This window comes from Camelus bactrianus, chromosome 15, assembly GCF_048773025.1.
Source record: "Camelus bactrianus isolate YW-2024 breed Bactrian camel chromosome 15, ASM4877302v1, whole genome shotgun sequence".
In the NCBI taxonomy this organism is placed as follows: Eukaryota; Metazoa; Chordata; class Mammalia; order Artiodactyla; family Camelidae; genus Camelus; species Camelus bactrianus.
The window spans coordinates 66,542,462-66,562,187 of record NC_133553.1 but is presented as its reverse complement, the minus strand read 5'-3'; the positions used below and the strand labels follow the sequence as shown (position 1 = coordinate 66,562,187).

The window sequence follows — 19,726 nt, the reverse complement described above, 5'->3', positions numbered from 1 at the left end:
ATAAGCACTGCTGCTGAGTGAGGAGCTTTTGTTTGCTTGGATGCTCCGTGGGTCACTTCTTTGGCAACCATACACCAAGGGCTAAGGGATGGGAACAGGGACAGAGGGCCTGGCCACCCCACAAAGCACCTCATTCTTCACTTGCCCAAGGAGAGCCCTCCTCCACATCTCACACCTGATGAGCTGCAGAGTGGAGTATCAGAGAGCAAACCAAAGTGGGCCCTGCTCTGGGGTCCCAGCATGTGGAGAGGTCCCACAGGTGGTGGCCACTTGCTGTCCCTACCACCTCTCCTTGCCATACAGCCCAGCCCAGTCCTGGGAAACTTGGCAGATTTGCCTTGAGTGTGTCATCATGCTTTATTCAGGCTGCCTCCCCACAGCCCTGGCAGACAACAAAGGAGATGCTGTATCGGGTCTCTAAAGGAAAGGGAGTGGGCTGCCCAGAACCATGGCTTTCACTGGCCACCCAAGGACCCAGGCAGCATGCTTTCCTAGTCCCATGAAAGTGGACTTTGAGCCAGCCCCTTAAGAACTGCTGGGGGAGAAAAGAAAAAAAAAAAAAAAAAGCCACCTCTTTCCCAAGACCTGCTGCTCCGAGGTTTGACTCTGTCCCTTGCCTTTGGGTCCTGCCTGTCCCCGGGTCCTGATCTCTAGTCCTCTGGGCTGCAGGCGGGGAGCTGCCCAGGCCCCAGTCCCTCTTAGGCGCTAAGTTGAAGACCTTTCCAGAGTGATTATTGGTGCCAAAGATCCAGTTCCTGGTGGACTTGGGGTGAAGACAGGAGAATGGGTGCAGGGCCCAAGTGCCCAGAGGAGTTAACTCATACTAGTGGGATCTGTCCCAGCCTGTTGGTCCCTGATGAGTCTAACTTCCCTCCCCCAGGGGCCCGGCACTTCTCTCTTTACCCCTGGTGGCCATGCTTTCTCACCCAGCCTTGTCCCAGGCCCGCATATCTGTATATATTGCTGTGTATTTTGTGTATGTATTTATTCCCAGACAAGTGTGTTCATCTACAGCCTTGCCTGAGGATAAGGTTTAGGATTGGGTGAAGATCAGAATACCAGGGCCAACTAAAGCAACCAGCTCCTAGTCCTACCCCAACCCCTTGGGACCCTGGCCAGTCCCAAGACTGCCCTGACAATCAGGCAGGCTTCCCCGCCACGAGTCCAAGCCTCACCTGCCACCGCTGGCATGGCCCCAGGCTCAGCTCTGCCCTGCCAGGGGTCTTGTATTCAGGGGCAGGCTTGCTGCGTGGCTGGCACCAGTAGGCCCGGCTCTTCTAGTGAGGCCTACTGGCAGGGACCTCCAACTGGCCCCCAGGCCCTGCCTTCCCTGCACAGCCAGGCTGCAATGGGCCTGAGCTGTGACGGGGTCTTCCCCCACCCCAAGCACATCAGGCAGAGGGGTGGAGAGCATTTCTTGGTTTTGTTTCTGAAGTGGTGCCTGTACCTCCAGCCCCCAGGGGGCCTTCCCTGGCCCCACTTTTCGGCCCCACCCAGGCATCACCATCCCAGCACTTTGCTCCACATCACCCATAGATGCCCTCTGCCGAATGTACTCGAGTGTATGTATTTAAAGACTCACATGGGCATCAGAATTTGTGGCTTTGTATCCAATAAAAGATGGTGAAACTGGAACAGTTATCTGCCTCAGGGAAGTAAATGGTAGGTGGCCACATCTGCCAGTCTGTCCCCAAGCCTTTCTGAGGCTGAATGCACTGAGGAAGGAGGTGGATGAACTGAGTGGCATCAGTGAGGTGAAGTGAAGCATCAGGATGACCTGTCTCAGGACAGCAGACATCGCCGGAGGAAGGCCACGAAGGCTTCTGCCCCTGCCACAGCTTTCGGTGTCTGCAGGCGGACAGAAAGACTTGGGGTGTCATTTCTGACTCTCAGCCAGAAGAAGCCATCCTCAAGGGCAACCCAGCATAAGTACAGCAGGAACAGCAGACACCACCCATCCTCTCACTGGCATGGTCACCCTAGGAGGCTCTGGCCAGCCAATCAGGCTTTGGCTTGATGGAGACCAAGTTGTCTATCACGGGCTGGTTCAATGTGCCCATTTTACAAAATGGGGTTTCCCCACTGATTCAATTACTCAGGTCTATTTAAAAATTTAAAAATCAGAAAAAACAGGTGTTGAGGCTTAAACTGTGTGTGGCTCTAGAATCAAACTAGTAGATGAACACTTACCCCCACAACTCAGTCAGCTACTGTCATCGGCATACAGAACAGCTGAAAGAACTTAGTTCAGGACCATCAAGTTAGGAGGAATGCCAAACTCCAAAGTCTGGACCTGCCACCACCTCATTCTGCTTTTGAGTCCATCTAACCAGGAGTGGTTCGACTCAAAGGTTTTTTTAAAAATCCTTTTCCAGATTCAGCAGCAGAAGCTTCAGTGGCTCAAGGTACATAATTCTTTACTTCTGGGTTCAACAACTATTAATTACAGCTAGCTGCAGGCCAACTCTCAGGACCAGCATAAATGAGGCAGACTCTGCTGATTTTGTTTATCTGCGCTAGCCATTCCAAACTTCTACTGGTCAGAAGAAAGTGGAAGGGACCCCCAAGACTACTGACAGGGAACGGAGAAGACTGGGTGGGGCTCCTTCAGCTACGTCCTCAATGGAAACCTAAGAGGTCACTAGAATTTGGAGAGGATGTGGCCTCTCTAAAACATTCCTCCAAGCCCTCAACCTCAAAATATGGAGTACGAGGGATGAAAAGACTGAGCCAAAAGAATATGGGAGCAAAAAAGGCAGACAAGGTAATGTGATGCATTTACTCAAACTCAGAGAAACCCGGGGAGGAATGCCCGGCTAGGCCAGGGCTAAGTAAGATGATGTCAGAAGACAAGGAAGTGACTCCACGCCTCCCAGCAGCTTCTAGGACTGAGAAAGCGACCAAAGTGAAACGTCCAGGCAGGGGCCAGTCCGGTGGAGCGTCTGCCCTGGCGGTGGACCTACAGCCCACTTTAACAACAATGAGAGGCTGTGGAGGACTCAGCCCAAAGGAGGGAAGGTCATTTTCTCTTTTCTACCTGTTGGGTGAGTACACGCGAAGCTAAAATCCTGAGCTGCAGTCAAGACATTCATGAGTAAAACTCTTGTGCCTAAATAATGTGGAAAATGAATTCTAAGTCTTAAGTTTTATTTAAATAACCTCCAGTGAGAACAGAGTGGGCCAAATACTACCCCTTCCTTGTAACACCATTTGACCAAGACAGAGTGAGTGAAGCACAGCCTGCAGCCAGCCTGCTGGCCAACTCGTGTGAGCGCTGCGGTACCCCTCAGTGAGGGCGGCCACGACCTCGGCCCCGGCCAGCAGCTGGGGGTGCATCCACTGTTGAGCGAGGGTTCTTGATCGTTTCATCTACAGACACGATAAGGCATGCGGCCTCCGAGGCTGCCGTCAGTGCATTGATCCGCACCATGGCTGGCTCCCACACGAAGGCCTCAAAGTTGTCAGCAATGTCCTCGTTGTTGATGTCCACCCCGTACCACATGCCCCCCTGAGAGCAGAGAGGGAGAAGAAGATATGGAACGGCCCTCACGGTTCTTCCTGCACACCCTCCCAATGACCTGGATTGTTAGGAACCCCCAGACTCTGAACCTGCCGGCATCACAACAGGATGCAAGTGCACCTCCTCCCACCACTGCCCCTTCAAACCTGGGAAAGGCCGACCGCAGAAGCCCTCCAGGCCCTCTCCCGCTGCTGTGTTTTAGGGAGGCCCCGTCCTCAAGTTACCTGAGGACTGTGTATGTCAAACCCTGCTTCTCAAAAAGAACACTTTCCAATCCCTTATCATCTCAATGCCTCCATCAGTTCCTATTAAGGAAACCGAGACACACAGCAGTAAAGTGACCTGCTTAAAGTTCTAACCCAAGTCAGAAGCAAGGTCACTCACTGAGTGCTGCTGTCACAGCACTGAGCATTTAACAAAGATTTGCTAAATAGCAGATGAACAAATTAAGTTCTCAGAGAGGTCGCAACTTGGAGGTGGCAGAGCCATGGCTGGACTACTGTCAGCAGGGCCTGGGAGTGCTTCACCACCACACTGAGAAACCCAGTACACGAGGTCAGCATGTACTTCCAGGCTACAGGGTTCCTCTGGTTCCTGTCAATGCACCATGAGCAGTGATTACACTCTTGGTAGAAGCACCGAAGAAACCCTGGAACCTCCAGCCCTGGCACCGTGGCTTTCCTTCTGACCTCAGAGGAGGCAGTCAGATGGTACTGGGTTTGGTTCCAGCACCATCACCTGGGCTGACCACGCAGGGCTTGAGTAAGCACAGCACACACTCAGAATATAGCCCCATCCACCAAACCCCTGGCCCCTGAGGAGAGGAGTAACCCACCTGGGCATGCCGAGCCCGCAGCTTGTTGAGGATGTTTGTGGCATCAAAGCCAGCATTGTCGCACAGCTGGCGTGGGATAATTTCCAAGGCCTTGGCATAAGCCCCAATCAGTAGCTGCTGTTTTCCTGGAATGGTCCTTGAGTAATCTCGCAGGTACTTGGAGAGCTCCATCTCAATGGCACCGCCACCTGCCACCACTGAATCATTCTGCAGAGACAAGACCCACCTCTAAATGCAAGGCATCCCCTGGTCCAAGCTCCAGCCATGGCTAAATTGGGCCACTCAGTCAATAGGCCCCCTGACCCAGAGAGAGGTTCCTTATTCCTTCCCCCAGCCCAAGCCCCAGGAGGTCCAGACATGGACCGTGTCTAGCACATCCCAACTTTAATCTGGTGAACGTTATGGTTTCTGACCAACTTCAAGGTCACTTGCAGCTTGAGGGCATGGGCACAATCTCTGGGATGGCTGACTACATCAGCTCCACAGTTGCTCACAAGTCTTAGCCTTTAAGGGAGCATGACCTATTTTGAGACTGAAGCTGTTTCTTTACAATCTGTGAGACAATCAGGGCATACGTGCCCCGCTTGGAAAGACAGGTTGTATAGGGAAGGAATCACCACACAAATCCAGGTTCTTGTCAGCTCGGGAGGTAGAATGAGCTGTGCAGGCTGGGAGCCCCCAGCCTAGTACCTTGATGGCCCTCCTGACGATCATGATGGCATCGTGCAGGGACCGCTCTGTCTCCTCCATAAACTGCTCAGCACCACCACGGAGGATGATAGTGCAAGTCTTGGCCTTGGGGCAGCCAGTGAAGAAATTGTACCTATACGCGGGGTCAAATCATACATGTGAACTGCTTTCTGCTGCCAACCACCATATTCTGACCTCAGCAAGTCCTCCAGACACTCAGCAGCTGCTCTTCTGTTCCTCACGAAGGCTCTCTAATCCCACCCTTAAAGACACGTTTTTGGGAAGGTCTAGGGCTGTACCACTGGGACATAAAGATTTTGGAGTCAGACTTCAGACCCAACTGGATCCTCTCCCCTCCTGAAACACTCAATTTACCTGAGTTCTTTATGCCTCAAAAGATGAGCTCTCAGATGAGAGTAGCACATGCCATACACACGACACCCCAAAGGCGGCAGAAGGCTGCAGCCAGGCAGGTCTCGTGAGCCAAGCAAACAGGGGGCCCGAGCCTACGGCTCACCTCTCGCCTCCAATCTGTGTCTCTTCAAAGACCTGGCAGCAGCCCAGCACATCTGCTGACAGAGCGTTCACACTGGTCTGGATGGAGCCCCCGCAAGCCTGAGAACACAAGCAGCAAGATCACCTAGCAGCGAAGGCTCACATGAGGCCAGAAGCGAGCTTCCTGCCACCTACTTATTTTTTTAATTTTTATTAATTTTTTTGGGGGGGGTAATTAGTTTACTAATTTATTTATTTTTAGAGGAAGTACTAGAGAATGAACCCAGGACCTTGTGTATGCTAAGCATGCGCCCTACCACTTGAGCTACATACCCTTCTCCCCCTGCCTGCCACCTAGTCTTAAAGCCAATTCCCAGGTTACACGGCCATGGTACCCCAGAGACTTCTGCACTGGGTGACCCACTCTCACCCTTGACCTCCAGGCTCCCTCCAGAAGAGGAGAAAACAAAACAGAACTAAGACACATGAAGGGTAAATAAGCCTGCTTAAAAGGAAATGTCAGTGACCCTTCGCTTCACCCAACACCCTCTCCCCCAAACTAGAGTGCCTTGGGCCCAGCAACTGAAGTCAGGATCGGTGCTTTAGCCCTAAAGCATCTTTGGTAAGATGCTCAAGAAGAAAGGGAAGAAAACGTCTGGAAGCATAAATACTTGAGCTTATCCAGTGATCATAGTACTACTGCTAGGTTCCCTCACGGATTAGATTTCCTGACTTGTCTTGGTTAGACTAACTTTTGTATACTGAGCATACACACACTGGCACTGTAGTGTTTCATGGCAAAAGGAGTTAAGAAGACAGGCCTAGACTGACATGCCAACCCAACAGTGTACTCCAGTGCACCTTCGGGGGCACAACAACCATGAAGCAGCCTATGAAAACTTGGTTACCATCATTGTCCTCTTCAGATCCTCCTCCGGCACTCGGCCAGCACAGAACATGTCCCTGTCAGCAAAGTACTGGGTGGCCACATCCCCAATGGGAAGCTTTGACAAGACGACTTTGGCTCCAGATTGATGGATCCTCTCTAACTTGTCGTAGAGAATGTTCCACTCAGCATCAACAATTGCCTGATAATCCTGAAGAAACCCAGAAAAGGATGAGGATGCTTTGAAGTGGATGTTAGCATATATGGCATATTAAAATATATTCCTCAAAAAAAAAAAATCCCTCCAAAATAAAATACACTGATTTACTTATGAGGCTAAACTGAATAGCCTCTCCTCAGTCAACTTAGGAACCACCTAAAACTTTCAACCACAGAGCAGGAAATGACCTGAGGACTGGGAGCAACTCCAGAGCTGGCACTTGCCAAGGTGTGAGACAGTTTAGCCTGGCTAAGTTCTAGCCTCCTCTGAGGTGTTGCACCCGTGGAGTTCCCAAGGACAAGACCCTTTCCCACAAAGGCTACTTTGCATTGGAGACACATTTCCCAAAGATACCTGCTTATGGCTGGGTGACACTGCTACCTGCAGACAGCCTTGGTAATATCAATGTTGGGAGCATACCTTTTCCTGCAGTGTGGGACTCAGTCTAGAAGGCTCACATCTTCCCAAGTAAGAGGAATCAAAATACCGGGCTCACTGTATAGCCAGAGAGCCCCAGCCAGCCCCTCCAGTGGGGCCAGAGGCTAATTTTTCAACAGGTTTGCCCTATCCAAACCTCCTCATGTCCAGGTCACTCAGAAAGAGCATAAAGTGAGTAAAGAAGTGGGCTCAATATTTAGACATCAATATTTAGGGAAACAGGAGGAGAAAAGAGCCCATTAGGTACCCGAGAAACAGAGCTGGGCCCAAGATGGCCACAAAGGCCCAGGACTTTGGCCCAGAATGCTGCCACTGCCACTGCCAGCTGGTAGGGCCTACCTCAACTGTGTGGACTCTGATTTCAGCATTATCTTTCTCAGCTTTCAGCTCCAGCTCAACATTTAAAAGGGCAATCATTGGATTATAGTACTTTTTGGGTTGCATTTCAAACCCAGCATAAGAGAAAGTCTTCTTGAATGCGACACCAGCTACGAGCTGGGACTCCTGTTAAAAAAAAATAAACAGTTCAACAACTCAGTACTAGCATGAAATAAAATCAAGTTAGTGGTGCACTGGACCAATGCATGTCCATTTTTGTGAACCTGGAAGAGTTAACCATGTTTTTATTTACTTCACCGTTCTAACAAAGCCTTTCTATCACCATAAAAGCTGGAAAAAATACAGATTATATTCTGGTTGTCCTGTCAATATAAAGAAAATCATTTAGCTTGCAGAGGCCAAGCATCATAAAGGGCTGTCCTCTAAGACTTACCTCCAGAGCAGGTGCCAAGGGACACACTTTGATCCCAACTCCCCACCTCCCAGTCTCCTACTGCTCACACAATATTCCTCCCTACCTCTACTGCACGTGAGCACACACACCTGCGTGCGATGGCCTAGAAGCTTCCTCCTTCCAGGAGATGAGAACAAAAAGTCCGAAGGGTCAGGAATTTCCTGCACAGCTCCCGTGCTATCACTGTGGCTCCCCCATCTTGATCCCTCAAAACATGAACTACCACCACTGGCTGCATAACCGAGCTTGCTGTGGAGTGGACTGAACAGCAGGGCAGAACAGAAAGCATGCTGTGCCTGGAAGTGACTTCAGCCTTATCAAAGACTGACGTTCAAACCTCAGATCTCTTTCTTACTAAGTGACCTAGTCATTTCCCACTCCATAAAGAAGGGGATATTCAGTTCAATGACCTGTATGTTCTCTGCCAGTGCGAATTTACAATCCCAGTCCATTTACTGTAGCCTATCAGTGAACAGATTCATGCATCATTCAAATCTACAGTCTCCTAGAGGGGGTGATGTGTGAACTGAATCAAGATGGATAAATAGAAATTAGTCACATAGGAAAGAGGAAGAAGAAGATGTTCCTAGGAGGCAGAAGCAGTGTGGTGTTATCAGAGGATGAAAAGCCATTTGCAGTTGCTGGAATACAAAATAAGAGAGAAGAAACCAGTTTAGGAGAATCTTAAAGGCTCTGCTAAGGCCTGGCTCTTATTCCATAGGCAACGTAGAACCCCAACAGGTTTTACACACAGTGTAAATTGGGGAGCTTCACCCTGCCACAGAAAATAGGGTGGATTTAGGGGATGCGAGAGTTGAGGAAGGGTGACCACTACTAGGACAATGGTCTAGTAAAAGAGAACAGACTGAAGAAATAAATGATAAATTGGTAGATAAAATGAGACAATGGTCATCAATCAGATGACCCTAGATTTCTGGGTTGAGTGACTGAATAATGGTGATGATACCAACTATGTCAAGGAATACAGAAAAGATTACAGGTTTGGAGGACAAGATAGTGAGTTCGGCAGCAGTCAGACACAGGAGTGGAAAGCTCGAGGGAGAGGTAAAGGTTGAAGATATAGATCAGGAAGTTCTCAGTTAATCCTGAGAATAACTAAATAATAACCACCACCATTTACTGAATTCTATGTGTCAGGTTCTGTGTTAAGGGTTTTACATAGAGTTAAGGGATGTGGGGCAGTCTGAAAGAAAATATGTGTGGCCTGGAGCCCCTGGCTTTCTCAGCAGTGAGATTATTAGTTCTGATCCCTAGTTTAGTGAATGCTAATCTAATCTCAAGGGTTTATGGAAGTAGGAAGGCACAGGAGAAGATGGAATATTACTACAAAAGCATTGCGTAAAGACAAAGTTGGCAAGCCATGATGGAGAGAATGGGCTGAAACATGAATGAAACTGGGGCCTGAAGACAGGGGAACGACTCAGATGACCTCCAGATTCCTCACAGCTTTATTACGTAAAGAAGACCTTAGCCCATGGACATGCACCATGACAGGAGGAAGAGGAGGGAGATGGACAGAATGGAAATGCAATTTGGAGGAGAAAAAGTCAAAGAACAAAAAGCAAAGTGCCAGCATATAATACTCCAATTCAAGCAGGTCTTGCCCTTTCCAAATCACTTCAGGCTGAGGTCACCAAGGAAGAGTAAAGGAAAAAGTAGGGGAGGCCAAGGATTGGAAAAAGTCCGAAGTAGCACAGAGACACCAACATCAAAGACTGTTTCCAGACAGATACTTCTGTGTTAGAAAATATGCTGTGCAATACACTAGCCACATGTTGCTTTTTAAATTTAAATAAGCGAAAATTAAACTTAAAATTCAGTTCCTCAGTTCCACTAAAAGCATTTCAAGTACTCAGTAGCCACACCTGGCTACTAGCTATCATACTGGGCAGCACAGATATGTAACAGTCCCATCCCAACAGAAAGTTCTATTGGGCAGCACTGAGTTTAGAGCTACACATGCTGATGTGGATCAAATTCTAAAATAGGTTGTTAAATAGACAAAAGCAAGTTGCAGAACAATATGTATTATAAGTGAGCATTTGTGTTTAAAAAAAGTATTTATATTTGTACTTATAGATGCACAGAGTACTTCTGGAAGGACACACACACACAGAGTTAACAGTGGTTGTATCTGGGGCAGGAGTGGTGTAGGGGACATTTATTTTTTCCTTTAGGACCTTCTATACCTTTTGAATTATGTATCATCTATTCAAAATAAATGGCCAAAAGAAAGAAGGGAAAGTTTGGCCATATCACTTGGAGAAGAATGGACTGGAAAATACTTCTCATATTTATTAATTGAGAGAGTTTTAGATTATTTATCAGAGCTAGCTCTATACCCTCCCACATTAACACCAAGATTCTGAAAATCAGCCGGTTCAATCTTCCATTTTGCTGACAAGTAAATATAGGTCCACAGAGGTGACAAATGTACCCACAGTAGGCAGCAGTATGGGGAACAGCTCCAGCCTGCCTCCCAGTCCAAAGTGCATTCTCTCTACACCTGTAATGTGTGCTCTCCTGCGATGCCAAGCTGTCTGAAGGGGCAGTGTGAAAGCAAGAACCTCCCAGGGAGGCCATAGCAGGCTTACCTCTAGGGCGCCACCTTGCACCTTCTTGATTCCAATCATTTTAAGCTGCAGCAAATCATCGAGCATTATTACCGCGTCCACCACCATCTTAGCGAAGAAGGCTTTCTGCTGGGAGATCAGCTTGGAGCTCAGAGCAGTCATGGCACATTTCTCTAGCAGCTTCCTCTGCTCCCTAGGACACAAGGGTGGGACTGCATCAGGTCCTGAAAGCCCCTCTTATCTGATTCTGTTGCAATGTGAAGATGGCTTCTGTTCTATACTCTAAACTCAGCCCTCAACAACTTCATCTTCTGTATCTTTAGGGCAGGTTATCAGTGACAGATGGCGACTACAGTCAAAGACTTCACAAGTGACAGCTTTTAAACTACAGTCTACAGCCTCTCTTGTACTGCACGGGCTGGGGGACAAAGGGTTTAGCAAAAGCCAAACAGCCCCAGGCCCATATAGGGATCCCAGCATAATGATGCATCCAATCTGGCCACAGGAAGTCAAGGTTCTGACAAAGCCAACCGCAAACTTACACTTTATCGTCCCTCTTCACAGTCACGGCGATCTCTTTTATCTTGTTAACTGCCTGCAAGAAAAGAAGCTAAGTGAGTCTCTCATGCTAAAGACAAACTGAAGAAGTGGATCCCAAATTCTCTTCCTAGTCCCCAATCTGTTTATTCCCAAATCTTAAGCATTTCTACTCTATAACCAAAAAACCATTTCCAAATCTTGTAGCTGCCTAGAAAAATACAGATTTGTATAGTTCAGAAAACCCTCAAAGTTAGAAATGTAGAGTAAGTATAGTTCTTAAGAATCATCAGGGAACCTCCAAGATTCAGCTCTGGATCTGCAGGTAACACACTGAAACAAATGAGTAGAAACACTATGACACTAGATTAGCCTAAGCCTTCTGGCTTATGGAAAGCAACTATGACAACTTTTAGTACTTTGTATATTTGCTATGTTGTATAATATATGATATATATATTTATACGTTAAATATATCTTTTCAAAAGATATCCTTTCCTATATACTTCTCATATATGATTTCATTTAATGTCACCACTCCAAAACTGGACAGTAAAAAGAAAAAGTAAGGTCTAGAGGAACTGACTTGCCCCAGGCCACAGAATGAAGGTCAAGGTCAATAAAAGCAAGGTCTCAAGATGAGCCACGAGGTACTGGATAAAAACAAAAGTAGCTTTCATTTACCAAGAGCCTATGGTATGTCTACATGATGTCTGTCAGGAAACCTGAGGCTTGAAGAGATGAAGTAACGTATCTAGTCAAACAGCTACTGAACGGCTATCACAGAGCTATTAATAAGACAGCGATTCCCAGGGAGAATTCAGAAAATGCTCAAGGAACCCTGTTCCCAGTCCCTCCACACCCCAGTAAATCCTAAGAGAAACATGAAGGTGTCCAGGCACAAGGTGCTCAAGTTCACCAGGGTTCCCATACCAACTGAGTGGCAGTGCGGAAAGCTCGGATGATGATCTGTGGGTGCAAACCTTCCTCCACGTAGGATTTCACCTGCTTCAGAAACTCTGCAGCCAGCAGGGTCACTGAGGTGGTGCCATCACCGACCTGGAAGAAGATGAAAGGAAATTCACGTATTCTCATGTTCAGGAATAAAGCCCTGAAACTCCATTTTTAGGCATTCTACCCATTCCAACTGGGAGCCGTTTAAATGAATGTCAAGCCTTTTCCGGGAAGCACTGCTTTTTACAACAAGTAGAAGTGTTGGTAGTTAGGTATCCATCTCATTACCTGGGCCACAAAATTAACTCCCCAGCCAGGCCCATCCTCCAAAAAGGGCTGACTTGGACAAACTTCCCCAGAATACGAAATCATATATGCAAACGAGAACTTACTATGTTCAAGGTACTATGATCAATAAGACAGTTTCCGTCATGCTTCTAATACAATGCTTACCCGTCACAAATAACCATGGTAGCAAGAGGTACGAGACGAACATTCTCTAAGGAGAACAAACTACTACAGAAGTTTACAAAACAGACCTCTAAGTGCTTCGTATTTTAAACACTATTTGGAATAAGCAGATTACTAGTCTGCTAATCTTTCTCACACAGCAATTTTCTATGATGGGATCTAAATCCTATTTTTAATGAGGGAGAAGAATGAAGGCTTTTAAGAAAACTGGCTAACCTCTGATTTGGAAGAATTTATTTTGGTTTCTTTTTTGTTTTAGTTTATCTCTCTCTTTTTTTTTTGGAAGAAATTTTCTTTACCTCCCTTATGTCCACTGTGTAATGTAAGGGATTTCAGGGAGAAAAAAAAGGTACTGTGGTGAAGGGTTTAAGCTGCCAATTTCCTGGACAGAAAGGTATTCCCTTGTTGAAAATATTAACAGATCAAATCTAGACTCTTGTCACTTTAATTTTATATAAACCATACTGTTTTATATATAGGACAAACTGTGTCTTAACAGACCTTTTAATATAACTATAGGACATACCTGTAATACTCTGAAATGCAAACCTATCTCTCTTAACATTTATTATCAAGACTCCAGTGTTAGAAATGGTTTTTAAAAATGCAGACAGGTTAATGTCACTGACTTGCACATGTTAAAATGCTAAATCTTATGCTATGTATATTTTACCACCATAAATATTTTTTTTAAAAGAAAAAGGTAAACTGGAAGCAGTCTCCAGCCTCATAATATAAGGCGACCAACAGATGAGAGGTCAAATTGTTTACCTAGCAACTCGTATGAATGACAGCACACAGGCCTGGTTCTAAGAACTCAGCTACATACAGTGGAACAGTGAGAATTTTAAAGGACTATTAATTCCATCTAAATATTTTTTACAAACACGTATTACTTGCGAAATAATTTTGGATATACAATCAAAATGTTTTAAAGAGCCAAAGAGCAAGCATGCATGTGTTTCAATCTCCACTGAAACAGAGGCTTGATTTTCCTACCTCAGCATCTTGGGATTTGGCAATGTCCACTAAAGTCTTTGCTGCAGGATGGACAACATCAAGGAGTTTCAAAATTGTGGCTCCATCATTAGAAATTGTTGCTTTGCCTTAAAAGGGACAAACACAAAGTAAAAATGTAAAGACCTTTTCTTAAGTTCTGTCTTCTGGCTGGACCTGGATCCCACACACATTTTGTGGGGATAGGGCCGAGGCGCTCGTGGTGGGGATGAACTGATCTTTTTACAGTTAGCTCTGTGCACAAAGGGTCACCTAAAATCACACATTTCTAAAGACCATGAACTCCTGATTTTCTCTGAACAGTAAACAGCACATGTCTACTGGATGTACAAAACATTTTAAAAAATAAGAATGAGGGGGTGGATATAGCTCAGTGGTAGAGCACATGCTTAGCATACACAAGGTCCTGGGTTCAATACCCAGTACTCCATGGAAAAAAAAAAAAAGAAAAAGAAAAGAAAAAAGAATGAATAACCATTTAGATATTTTTAACAGTTGATACCCTAGTATCTCATTTCTAAGTTAACACACTAAAACATAAGGGGGAAGTTTTTTCTTTGTCTCCACAACATGATACAATGGGAGTGATCACAGGCAATTCCAGAAGATTCTATTTTGTGTTTCTAGGCCAAATCTCTTTACAAGGCAACAGACTTGTAAGCCCAGCTTTTCCCATACATTCCCAGGGCTCAACATTCAGGACAATGATGAAATGGAACCACTTCATGGTGAGAAATCCTTCAGAGATCTTAAAAGCAGTGGGATTTCTGATGCCAATCTCTGCTAGCCCCAACACTCAGAGGAGTCTCCTCTTCTGCACTCTGCAGACTTACCTCGGCCATCCACAATGAGCTTGTCCATGCCACGGGGACCCAGAGTGGTTCTTACAGCCTCGGCAATCACCTGGCAGGCACTGATGTTACTTACAAGCTGGGGGATGCCTTGAGAGCTATCAGTCCCCTCTTTCAACAGGATAACCGGTGTGGGCTAGACAAAAGAACAATTTACTACTTTTAATAATCATTCATTACGTAAGATTCAAGGAGGGAGAGGGAACATGTTCCTGTCTCTCCAGTAACAGAAATATCTGGAGACCTTTTTAAACCACGTTACCCTGCTGTCCAACCACCACATCCATTCCTTAAACAGCCTCTACCTCCAGAGACACTGCCAAGACCACAACATACCTTGCAGGTGTGCTAGAGAATTGTTTGAGAAGCACCAATTTAGTCAAAAAGAACAAATCAAATAAATGCATTCTCCAGCGCCCAGCTGAAAAAGCGTAGCCCTTTCAACTTCTGACCCTAATCCCGTGTTGAGGAATTAGGTCACGGCACAGGAAGAAGCAGGCCATGCTCAGTGTTCACCCTCCAGCAAACATCCATTTATCTGCATAAGAGCTTAATCCTAGGGCAATGATACGAAACATGAGGTGCCAACAGCTTCAGATGTTGTCCTGGAGATGCCCAGGCAGACAGCTTTACCAGTGATGTTTAGCCGGAGTGCAGGAAAGTGGCTAGGCAGAGAAACAAAGAGCACCTTTGTCCTGCCTCACAAAATGACAACAAATCTGATTCGTATAGCAATGTTACCATCTCTCATGCTGGTTCCATAAAGCCTCCCTGTGACTAATCTCCAATCAGATACCCAGAACAAGTTTTCCCATTTTGCATTGGCCTCCAGAACAGTTACTATCCTTGTAGATGCTTAATCTGCAGAACTGCTTTAGCAATTATGGGAAGACAAGGACATCTGCTTATTCTGAAGGGCCTGCATAGGTACCTTTACTCCAGTGACCATTAGCACAGACACTAATTCCTCAGGTTAGCAAACAAGGCTGCTTTCCTTCTGCATCCAAGCCTGTGCCTTCAGAGATGAGCTCATGGACCAGACTCAGTCTTCCCAGTATTTGTCACTAATTTTACTGGTGTGAAACAGACTACAGTAAAGGTAAATACTGTTTCAAAATTTTTGTTATGTCAGTTATGTGTGTGCTATTAGGCTATGATCTGAAATTTATTTCTTACTGTGGACTGCAATATAAAGTTTGCAAGTCACTGCCCATGTCCACTCCTAGGGGGTACTTCAGGTGTCTCAGCAGGGAAGGCACATAGGAAAGCACAGAGCTGTCTCAGTCAAACAAAAGGAGCCAGGAATTCACACATCAGGAAGTCTAGCAACCCATGAGACTGACTCCATATTAACTGGGCAATTCCTTAAAAAAGTTTTACTCCTTTGGCCAGTGTAGCTAGAGGGTAGTATGTAAGCAGAAGACTGGATAAGGCTGAAGAAGCAGGCAGGAATCAGATCACTACTCACCTGTAGACTGCAGTAAGGAGTTTGGATTTTAATCCTACAAAGGGAAGCCCTGGAAAGGCTTTTAGCAGAGGAACTGCATAGTCTGATTTACATTTGGAAAAAAAAAAAAACTAAACAACTAGCAACTTTTCTAAGGAAAGACCTGTCCTCCAAAAATGCCCCACTTTCTCCCAGTCCTGCTAAGTCACTCCTCAGGCCAGCCTCTGGTCTACTCCTTCCTCAGATGGAGTCTTACACTTTATTATTTTTAAAAATATATTTTTATTGAAGTAGTCAGTTTACAATGTTGTGTCAATTTCTCATGTACAGCATAATACTTCAGTCATACAGGAACATACATCTATTTGTTTTCATATTCTTTTTAAACAAAAGTTACTACAAGATACTGAATATAGTTCCCTGTGCTATACAGTATACACTTGTTGTTTACCTATTTTATATATAGTAGTTAGCATCTGCAAGAGTCTTACACTTTAAATCAAAAACCAACTTCCCCTTCTATTGCCTCCAACAGATTGTTTCAACTCTCTTGAGGCTAACTTATCCAATGTTTCTGTAAACTTTTTCTCACTTCCACCTCCAAATTGTATCCCCATCTACAGGAGACACACTGCTACTTTTTACAAAACCACTTTCATATGGCCAGGCCAACAATTCCTCAGAACCTCTATTCTTCCAACTTTTCTCAACAGTAGTTACCATGGGCGTTTAAGAGGGGACCCCATAACTCTCTCTGCTTCCCCTTGAGCATAATGTTTGTATTGCTATCCATCGAAAAATATGAGCTTCTCAATGGGCAGAGTTCCTAGATTTGGTCATGTATGAAGCAACATACAGAAGCATTTGGTGCTGAAAATCCAACCATTACATATCAGTTAACTCTTGAACAACACAGGTTTGAACTGTGTGGGTCCACATGTATCTGGATTTTTTTCAGCAGTAAATACGACAGTACTACACTATCCAAGGCTGGTTGAATCCGCAGATACAGAAGAACCCTGGGTATGGAGGGTTGACTAAATTGCAAGCAAATTTTTGACTAAGTGGAGAGTTGGGGCACCTAATCCCCAAATGGTTCAAAGGTCAACTACACTCAAAAGTCCTTGATACGAGCCATGAAATAAGGTGGCACTCGCTTCTTATTTTTGGAAAAGCATTGCAGTATGGTGACACTAAATTCATGAGAATTCTTAAGTACAAAGCAAGAAGGGCTTGGAAGTAGCTGACCACACTGTCCCCAAGTTCCCTATGCTTTATAGGCCCTACAGAAATTGTAGGCTGGGTACAGATATCCTATGGGGAGATAAAGGTAGCAGGGCCGGACTGAGCCAACTCAGGTCAATAAGGGATGGGTCCTCTACTAACAGTTCCCCAGGGGCAGGCACTACCACGAGAAGTCCAGCTTCTAACCCTAAGTTACTTTCCAACCACATTTTTACTCAAGTGAAAGGAAATGACAGCAGAATCCTATAATCTGCCAAGGGTATCACAGAAAACTTGGTAATTTCAGCTTAATGATCTTATTCACCCTCCTTAAAAACTTTTATTAAGCATTATTACGCTAGATGTTCTATAAACCAACAAGTGTTCATGTGCCAAGGCATATATGGCCTAATCCTTAGTGCTCAACACCAGAGAAGCAAGGACATGTCTTCTGTACAGCTGTACCAAAGTCACAGGACTAAGGTTTCTGGGGTACCCTTTTACCTCTCTTCCAATCACAGAAGGCTTCTAAAATACTATGTACCAATTCGATGACAGCAAGGAGAATTCTTGGTGACTGAAGTCTCACGTTCCAAAAGGAGAGATATAAACAGCCAATATAGCAGGGAAACAGATCAGGGATCAGTTCAGGAAAAACCCAAGGTGGTGGTCTGGAGCCTCTTGGTGAAGGGTTTTATCATCAGTCAGAAGACTCTTGGTTCTGATCCCCAGTTCTTTAGAGGCCAACCAAAACTCTTATGGTAGTCTTGCCAGGAAGATGGATTACAGGGAGGAAAAGAAGCAAGCCAACTAGCTAACATGCTGAGTGTTTACAACACGCTGGGCACTTCTTATGTATTCATTCATTTAATACCTTCTAACAGACTGAGGGCCAGAAATGCAATAACATGCTCGCAGTCACACACCTAGTACGTGGCAGAGCTAGTTATAAACCTAGGCATTCAGTGCGGCTCCAGAGCCTACTCTGGACTGCTCTACTTTGCCGCCTCTGCACAGAAGTTGAAGACAACTTGAGGAACAGGCAATGTTGAAGATGGCCTGAAAAACGCAGTACTGGAGGTACGAATGGGAGAGAGTGTACAGCTTAATGCCCGGTTCCTTCTATCTTGGGTACAAATGGGGTTCACAAGGCATTTGGTAGCAGAATGAACACCTCATAGGTGTCAGTTTGACATCTCCTAGGACAGGGAGAAGCTGAGGAAGCAGGAACATAGAGAACTGAGTTGGCCTGACAGGCTAAAATGAATGAATGATCTGCCAAGTGCACAGGGAGCAATGTCTTAGTCAGGGTTTTGCCTCTAACACTCAGAAGCTGGCCGTGTTCAACAGCAACTCCGGAGACACCACAGAGATCTGGGGCCGACGGAAGGCATCTGCAGCTCTGAGACGGAGAAAGGGATGCCCTGGAAGAGGGTGGGGCGGGCTGGGTGGGAGAGGGCTACAGAGGAACTCCAGTATTCACCAACTCCCTAATTTAACAAAAGGAGAACCAGAGTTAGCTGGTCAACTAGAAAAGCCAGCTAACGTCACATCTGGAGGGGCAGACACGGTCGGAGTCGGAGGCCGGGTCTTCCCACCTCTGATGCAGTGTCCCCAACTATCTGACCCATTCTCCTGGCTAAGAAGTTACACCTCCGTAAAACCAGCCGGGCCTGGTACATTCAGCAGGCACTAAACATGCGTTTACTTAAGGAATGAACCTGTAAATGAATGGATTTAAGTACGGGCGGAAGGATCTGGCTTTATTTATGAACATCCCGCCGGCGGGCAGGGGAGCAGTTAGCGACCAGAGATGAGACCTTGGGCTCGGCCCAACGTGAGGTCCCCATGCTACCTCTACCGGTTCTGGGAAGCACCCGGCTTTACACCCCCATTTTCCAGAGCTTCCACGTCTGACCGTCGACCAGGTATGCACGCTCAATCCGCAGTCGTTTAACCCAGGTCATTATTTTGGGGGGCTCCAAAAACTGGGCTCACGACACGGGTTCGCGGCCCCGAAGCACCCTGGGACTTGTAGTCCCCAGCCAGCCGGACCAAAGCCTCCCCTAGAGCCCCTCACAAAGGGTCCCTGCTCCGTGCCCAGGCCCAAGCCAGGCCGCGGCGGGCCGGAGTCGCCCGTAGACAGGGGGTCGAGGCAAGGACCGAGTCGGTAGGCAGGGAAAGGTCCCACGGGACCGGCCCCGGCCGGCCGGCGCCAACTGCGGACCAGATGGCAGCGGATGGAGACGGATACACGAAACGCCACTCACCATCATTTTGTAAGCTTATTCAGCGGCCCGCTACTCCTCTTCTCTGCGCCCGGGCCGCCCAGCAACCCCACAATGCTCCGCGCCAGAGAAGTCCCCAGAAGCTTCGTCAAGCCGTTGGACCGGGAGAGGAAGGGGACGGGCCACTTCCGCCACTCTATGGTTTGCTACCACAGAGTCGGCGTGACTAGAAGGGCCAGAGGCTGGGCCTCCGGGGGCGCCCTAGAAGAGATGTGGTAGTTGTGGAAGAGTCGCCTGTTTTCGATGGTGCCATTCTCTTGGAACGTACAGAATCCTTGCTCGGCCCGCGTCATCCACTAACTAATTCCATTCCCCTTCTACTCCCTGATGCCAGACCAAGGAAATGCAATAAACTCAAATTTTTTTGAACGCTGACACGCTTTTGCTTAAGAATTTACGTGAGTGATCTCATTTAATCCTCACAATCCTGTCGCATTGGTACTGTTATCATGCCCACTTTATAGAT

The 19,726-nt window shown here is 46.5% G+C and overlaps 1 protein-coding gene across 1 annotated transcript; it reads right to left on the bottom strand.

Annotated features, from left to right (window-relative positions):
• Positions 1-3,130: 3,130 nt before the first annotated feature.
• CCT7 (chaperonin containing TCP1 subunit 7) lies at positions 3,131-19,402 on the bottom strand. Its single transcript, XM_010963682.3, has 12 exons — positions 19,243-19,402; positions 14,284-14,437; positions 13,433-13,539; positions 11,942-12,067; positions 11,014-11,066; positions 10,493-10,664; positions 7,424-7,588; positions 6,449-6,637; positions 5,563-5,660; positions 5,046-5,178; positions 4,356-4,562; positions 3,131-3,508 (listed from the first exon to the last, which is right to left on the bottom strand). The coding sequence occupies exons 1-12, from the start codon at positions 19,246-19,248 to the stop codon at positions 3,287-3,289; spliced, it is 1,632 nt and encodes a 543-aa protein (XP_010961984.1). The 5' UTR covers positions 19,249-19,402; the 3' UTR covers positions 3,131-3,286.
• Positions 19,403-19,726: the final 324 nt, after the last annotated feature.